Source organism: Rhipicephalus microplus, chromosome 3 (assembly GCF_043290135.1).
Source record: "Rhipicephalus microplus isolate Deutch F79 chromosome 3, USDA_Rmic, whole genome shotgun sequence".
Classification (NCBI taxonomy): Eukaryota; Metazoa; Arthropoda; class Arachnida; order Ixodida; family Ixodidae; genus Rhipicephalus; species Rhipicephalus microplus.
Window position 1 is genome coordinate 68,529,917 of NC_134702.1, and position 7,500 is coordinate 68,537,416.

The 7,500-nt window shown below is 44.8% G+C and overlaps 1 protein-coding gene and 2 non-coding genes across 3 annotated transcripts in view; all 3 read right to left on the minus strand.

Moving 5' to 3' along the window:
* Positions 1-1,703: 1,703 nt before the first annotated feature.
* Positions 1,704-1,785, minus strand: TRNAL-AAG (transfer RNA leucine (anticodon AAG)). The gene has a single exon. It is a non-coding gene; the product is annotated as a tRNA-Leu (tRNA).
* A 2,880-nt stretch (positions 1,786-4,665) lies between these two features.
* LOC142802824 (uncharacterized) overlaps positions 4,666-7,500 on the minus strand; it is a 14,974-nt gene continuing 12,139 nt past the window's right edge. Inside the window, exon 3 of the mRNA XM_075887875.1 lies at positions 4,666-6,921. Coding sequence (XP_075743990.1) covers positions 5,728-6,921 — 1,194 coding nt within the window. The 3' untranslated portion in view covers positions 4,666-5,727. The remainder of the gene's footprint in view (positions 6,922-7,500) is intronic.
* Positions 7,209-7,290, minus strand: TRNAL-AAG (transfer RNA leucine (anticodon AAG)). Its single transcript has one exon. It is a non-coding gene; the product is annotated as a tRNA-Leu (tRNA).

The following is a 7,500-nucleotide window of genomic DNA, read 5'->3' on the forward strand; positions in this document are numbered from 1 at the left end:
AGGACAAAGGCCTCTCCCATGTTCCGCCAGTTAGCCCGGTCCTGTGCTTGCTGCTGCCAATTTATACCCGCAAACTTCTTAATCTCATCTGCCCACCTAACCTTCTGTCTCCCCCTAACCCGCTTCCCTTCTCTGGGAATCCAGTCAGTTACCCTTAATGACCAGCGGTTATCCTGTCTACGCACTACATGCCCAGCCCATGTCCATTTCTTCTTTTTGATTTCAGCTATGATATCCTTAACCCCCGTTTCTTCCCTAATCCACTCTGCTCTCTTCTTGTCTCTTAGGGTTACACCTACCATTTTTCTTTCCATTGCTCGCTGCGTCGTCCTCAATTTAAGCTGAACCCTCTTTGTAAGTCTCCAGGTTTCTGCTCCGTAGCTAAGTACCGGCAAGATACAGCTGTTATATACCTTCCTCTTGAGGGATAGTGGCAATCTACCTGTCATAATCTCAAAGTGCTTGCCGAATGTGCTCCACCCCATTCTTATCCTTCTAGTTACTTCAATCTCGTGGTTCGGCTCTGCGGTTATTACCTGCCCTAAGTAGACATAGTCTTTTACAACTTCAAGTGCACTTTTACCTATCTCGAAGCGCTGCTCCTTCCCGAGGTTGTTGTACATTACTTTCGTTTTCTGCAGATTAATTTTAAGACCCACCTTTCTGCTCTCCTTGTCTAACTCCGTAATCATGAGTTGCAATTCGTCCCCTGAGTTACTCAGCAATGCAATGTCATCGGCGAAGCGCAGGTTACTAAGGTATTCTCCATTGACTCTTATCCCTAACTGTTCCCATTCTAGGCTTCTGAAAACCTCCTGTAAGCACGCGGTAAATAGCATTGGGAAATTGTGTCCCCCTGCCTTACACCCTTCTTGATTGGTATTCTGTTGCTTTCTTTATGAAGCACTATGGTAGCAGTTGATCCCCTGTAGATTTCTTCCAGAATGTTTATATATACTTCATCTACGCCCTGATTCCGCAGTGTCTGCATGACGGCTGATATTTCTACTGAATCAAACGCCTTCTCGTAATCTATGAAGGCTATGTATAGTGGTTGGTTATACTCTGAGCATTTCTCTATTACCTGATTGATAGTATGAATGTGGTCAATTGTTGAGTAGCCTGTTCGAAATCCCGCTTGTTCCTTTGGTTGATTGAATTCTAATGTTTTCTTTACTCTGTTAGCAATTACCTTTGTAAATAGCTTGTATACGTCACAGAGCAAGCTGATCGGCCTGTAATTTTTCAAGTCCTTGTCATCTCCTTTCTTATGTATTAAGATGATGTTAGCATTCTTCCAAGACTCTGGTACTCTTCCCGTCAGGAGACACCTCGTAAACAGGGTGGCTAGTTTTTCTAACACAATCTGTCCTCCATCTTTCAGCAGATCTGATATTACCTGATCCTCACCAGCAGCTTTGCCTCTTTGCACGCTACCGATGGCTGGCACTATTTTATAATGCAATATTCAATAGATTGCATGAACGACCTTGTAGAGAAGCAGTAAAAGTTTTGGCAGCGGTGGGATTCGAACGCACGCCCCCGAAGAGACTGGTGCCTCAAACCAGCGCCTTAGACCACTTGGCCAAGCTACCTTTTTTCCTTATTGTACGCTTGGCCACGCTACCGATGGTTGGTAATATATTATTATGCAATGTTAAATGAACTGGACAAACGATCAGGTAGAGAAGAAATAAAAGTTTTGGCAGCGGTGGGACTCAAACCCACGCCCCCGAAGAGACTGGTGCCTTAAACCAGCGCCTTAGACCGCTCGGCCACGCTACCGATGGTTGGTAATATATTATAATGCAATGTTCAATGAACTGGACAAACCATCAGGTAGATAGCAATAAAAGTTTTGGCAGCGTTGGGATTTGAGCCCACGCCCCCGGTGAGACTGGTGCCTTAAACCAGCGCCTTCGACCGTTCGGACACGCTACCGATGGTTGGCACTGTTTTATACTGCAATATTCAATACATTGGATGAACGACCTTGTAGAGAAGCAATAAAAGTTAATGCAGCGTTGGGATTTGAGCCCACGCCCCCGAAGATACTGGTGCCTTTAACCAGCACCTTAGACCGCTCGGCCACGCTACCGATGGCTGGCACTATTTTATAATGCAATATTCAATACATTGGATGAACGACCTTGTGGAGAAGCAATAAAAGTTTTGGCAGCGGTGGGATTCGCACCCACGCCCCCGAAGAGACTGGTGCCTTAAACCAGCACCTTATACCGCTCGGCCACGCTACTTTTTTTTTCTTTAATGAATGACATTATCACCGGTAAAGTACACAGAACATACTTCATCAGAAGTCAGGCAAACACACACAAGCGTGAAGAACGAGAAGCCACTCCGGAACGGGGTCAAAAGTCTCGACAACACTGCGCACTTGAGCAGCTGCTTCTCGGAAGACAGATCTCGTCGACCGTGGTGGCTCGGCGTGTCTATCGATCATGCGACTTTTCCATAATGAATAAAGTCCTAACAACATAAACAGGTCGTAAGGAGTACTATCAGTCAGACTCTTTTTGAACGGAAGGAACCTAATACCATGCGCTGTGATTGGAAGTTCTTTTCTTAACGTTCTCTTTAGAATGTCCCAAAAGTAAAATGCATCACGACAATGAATAAAACAATGCTCTATAGTCTCAGGTTGGTTACAGAGTCTACAATTCACTGTCCAGGGTACGTATATTGATTTTTCATTCAGCCACGTTTTCACTGGCAGCGTGGAAGTGTGCAGTTTAAGGAAAAATGTTTTCGCTGAAGGAGATATACACATTCTACGTACACGAAATAATACATCATGACCAGACAGAAGCGGATATGGCTTTCGATAAACAGGTTCGGGGAAAAGATTATTCACAAGTGCAGCGGTTAAATTTGTTCTGTCAATAGTATAGAAATACTCTAAGGTAAACCTGGCTTTCAAAAAACTGACAGTATCAACAATTTCTTTTAGGAATCCCCGCAACGGCAATTCCTTAGCAACGCTTGTTGTGACATGAATAAAAGGAAGGTGGTAACATAGACGGTTACGAAGAACCGCTAATAGATATGGGTGGCACACGTCCTTGAGGTAGAAAAATCGCAACACGAACTGTCGCACGAACAAATGCACAAGGCCGAAGCCACCCTTTTCGAGTGGAAGAAAAAGATTCTCTTCTCATGGGTTCCCAGGAAGAGCTTCAAATAAAGCAGGCAAGTATCCTATGAAAGGCTTGAATGTGTACCCGAGAGCAATGCAACACCTGCAGAATATAAATAAGCTTCGATACAAGGAATATATTGCACGCTTTCGCTCTGGCAAAAATGGAAAGCTCCCGTCCGTGCCATGTTGCCACCTTTCGGCGGATCGTAGTTATCTCAGCGGTCCAGTGTGGGCTGCTGTTACGATAGTTATCGAGAGGCACACCAAGGTATTTCATAGGAGTCGCATTCCAATGAATATTTGCGAAGACCGAAGGAGTTGTAGCCCACATGCCTAGCCAGAATCCACTACTTTTATCAAAATTTATGCTGGCACCAGCGACTTCACAGAAACGTAAAGTAGTGTTGACTGCTTCTTGAACGCTGGGTTTATCAGCGCAAAAGAAGGCAATGTCATCTGCATAAGCTAGAACTTTAACTTCCTCAGCATCATATCGGTAGCCTCTTATGCTGGACTTTAGAAGCACACTTAAACATAATGGTTCCAGATAAATTGCAAAAAGCAAAGGTGACAGCGGACATCCCTGACGTACAGATGAATTTAACTCTATTATATTGGAAAGTGTGCGATTTACAATTAGCCTAGTTGTGCACTTCTTATAACAGAGTGAGATACCATTGTATAGTACATCACCCAACTGCAGGTGTCTTAGGAGCCGGAACAAAAAAGCATGCTGTACCTTATCAAATGCTTTTGCAAGGTCTATTTGAAGGAGGGCTACTTAGTCCATGCTACCATCTATACACTCAAGAACTGAACGTGCAATATGAATGTTTGTCTGTATAGAGCGACCACGAATTCCACATGTTTGGTGGTCACCTACACATTTAGTAATCACTGTCTGTAGCCGATTTGTCAACAATTTAGCAAATATTTTGTAGTCAACGTTACATAACGATATAGGCCTGTATTCGTTAACTCCCTTTAATGCGTTAGGATCAGCACTTTTTGGGATTAATGTTGTATGGCTCTGATAGAAAGAAGGAGGATGTTCACCACGGTCATAAGCCTCTTTAAAAAGTTGCTCAAGGAAAGGTATCAGAAGTTCCTGAAAAGCTATGTCAAATTCGCCACTAAGGCCATCTGGGCCAGGAGTTTTGTTTTTCTGCAACGTTGTTATTGCAAATCTAATTTCCTCTCTGGTTATTGGCCCCTCTACAGGGAGTCTATCATCATCTTGTAACTGAGGCACAAGGGCAATGAAGTGGTTAGCTTCTTCCTCAAAATTCTCCTGAAGCTCAGCCGCGGTGAACAAACATTTGTAATAATCTTCAAATGCGGCTCTTATTTCACATGTCTCTGTGCAAAGGGAACCCCACGACTCAATTTTCAGTATCTGTTTAGAAAGTGCATATCTCTTTTCATCCCCGAGGGACTTTTTAGTGGGTTCCTCTTCAGTAAAATGGGTAACACGGGAGCGAATCTTAGCTCCTCTGTATATATCTGTATCATGTTTTTGTATCTGTGCTCGAATCACATTTATCTCGTCCCCGTACAATCCCGGCTGTTCACTTTCAAAAGTATGGAGCTTATGAAGTAATTCATAAAGATAGCGCTTTTCAGCTTTTTTTCTTTGCGCTATTTCGCATGAAATACTAATTGCCTGATACTTGACTCTTTCTTTGAACCTTTCCCATTGAGCGAAAATTGGTAGCTGTCGACACTGTGTTACCTCTTGTACCGATTCTTTTACTATTTTAACAAAACAATCTTCGCGCAACAACTGTACGTTAAGCTTCCATAGGTCCCAGTTTAGAGGGGTTTTACGAAAATTTTTAGGACCCCAAGAAACAGTGACCAAGCAATGGTCTGTAAAAAATATGGGCTTTACAGCATAATTATGAACGTGAGACCATAAGCTTAGAGATACATATACACGGTCAAGCCGAGCATGAGAGATGCCTTGAAAGTTCGTGAACCTCACCGAGGAAGGTGCATGCGCTCCCACATCTATTAAATTGTGGTCATTCAATAGTTTCTGCAATAAGGCTGCACTTGCATCATAACGATTTTTTATATATGAATGATCTCTAGCGTCACAAACACAATTAAAGTCTCCAAAAACTACCAAAGTTCTGTCAGTGTTTAGTAGCGAAGTTAAAGAAAGGAAAACAAGAATTCCTTTCATTCACTTTGGAGGGAGCATAGACACAGATAAACCTCCAATTATGGGAATGAAAAGATAAGTCGCAACAAATGAGGCGTCCTTCCCCATCAACATGTAGTGACGTCAAAATATGATTCAAGTGCTTTCTGATTAATAAAAAGCATCCAGCGGATGCACCACGTGCTGGGCTGATGTATAAATTGTAATCACGGAAAACTTTCAGTGCAAGATCGGCGTCACGAGCAGCAGAAATCTTAGTCTCTTGCACTGCAAGTACATCAATGTTGTACTGCTGAAGCACGTGGCGCAACTGCCACTGACGCCTTACATTCCTCAAGCCACGTACGTTGAGTGTCGCTACACACATGGGAAACGTTAGCGCGGTAGCCATTTTGATATCTTACTACTTTTGTAGGTCACCTTTAGCCACAGGCCAACCTGTGGCTTTACCTCCTTTGCACTTTTTAGGAGCACTTTCCTCAGGACGCTGGCATAGGCGGCGCGTCTCTCGGTCCCCAAAGAAGGTGACACGTGGACCACATGAAGACAGTTGCTCTGTCGTGTCTGGCGCACTCGTTGTTGCTTCATCGGTGACCGGTGCCTGACGCTTCCTTGTCTGACTGCAATTCATTCCTTCTTGTTCCTCATTGTCAGGAGGCTTGTCCTTAAGGCCTTCCAAGTGGTGTTCGTCAGCAGCATTGCATTCATTTATGCTTTCACTGGCATCGTTAGCGGTGTTATTTTGCGTGCCAAGGGTATCCATGGACAAGTGTTCCGCTTCCTTTAAGGCACCTTCTGCTCCTCCCGCTGCTTCTCCTGTCGCATCAACTACCTCAGTGACATCCATAAGATGATCGAGACGTTGGTCTTCTGTGCCTTGACCAGAACGGAGTTTGTTGGCATAAGTCGACACGCAGGTATCTGACGAGTGACCAAAACGCTGGCATTGCAAGCACCTCGGTGTTTTGCACTGTCGTCGTACATGCCCCACTCGCTTGCACCGAAGACACAGTGGAGGCCTACCGGGAATAAGTACGAGGCATTGGTGGCCATAGATTGACATAAGGTGTGGTAATGAGCTCACAGTGATACTGTCCTTGAGCTCCAAGGCAACGTCTCTATTTGTTGTCATCCATTGTTCCATTCCTGCACATCTCCATGCCTCTCTTTCAACGGACTTCACAACGCCGTAAGCTTGGAACGCCTCTTCAACACGTCGCGATTCAAGATGAGGCGGAAGCCAAAGTAGTTTCAGCCTAATATTCTTGGTCTCCGGATCTAGAACCATGCACTTCAGCCCTTTTACATGGAGCTCACAACAAGTGACGAGTTTCTGTTTCGCCATGCTGTTTGCACACGTAACCATCCATACATGGCTCATTTGATACTGGCCAACTCCAATAATGTCCGCTGTACTCACCACTTTAAGCAGCGCGTCACGGAAGTCTGGTGCACGGTACGGCCTACCACTCAAGTTGGCATGAAGGAAAACGGAATTCAAAACATCATTACCGGTTGGAAGACGTGGCAGGACGACTTTATAGCTTGAGTCTTCATCATGAAACGGAGTCGATGATCCTCGGCCGTTGGCCGTACGCTGTTACCAGCAGAGAGCATTTTGGAACGCAGCCGATCGGGGCGGCCACGCTACCGATGCTTGGTAATATATTATAATGCCATGTTCAATGAACAGGGCAAACGATCAGGTAGAGAAGCAATAAAAGTTTCGGCAGCGTTGGCATTTGAGCCCACGCCCCCGAAGAGACTGGTGCCTTAAACCAGCACCTTAGACCGCTCGGCCACGCTACCGATGGCTGGCAATATATTATTATGCAATATTCAATACATTGGATGAACGACCTTGTAGAGAAGTAATAAAAGTTTTGGCAGCGGTGGGACTCAAACCCACGCCCCCGAAAAGACTGGTGCCTTAAACCAGCGCCTTAGACCGCTCGGCCACGCTACTGATGGTTGGTAATATATTATAATGCAATGTTCAATGAACTGGACAAACCATCAGGTAGATAGCAATAAATGTTTTGGCAGCGTTGGGATTTGAGCCCACGCCCCCGGAGAGACTGGTGCCTTAAACCAGCGCCTTCGTCCGTTCGGACAAGCTACCGATGGTTGGCACTGTTTTATAATGCAATATTCAATACATTAGATGAACGACCTT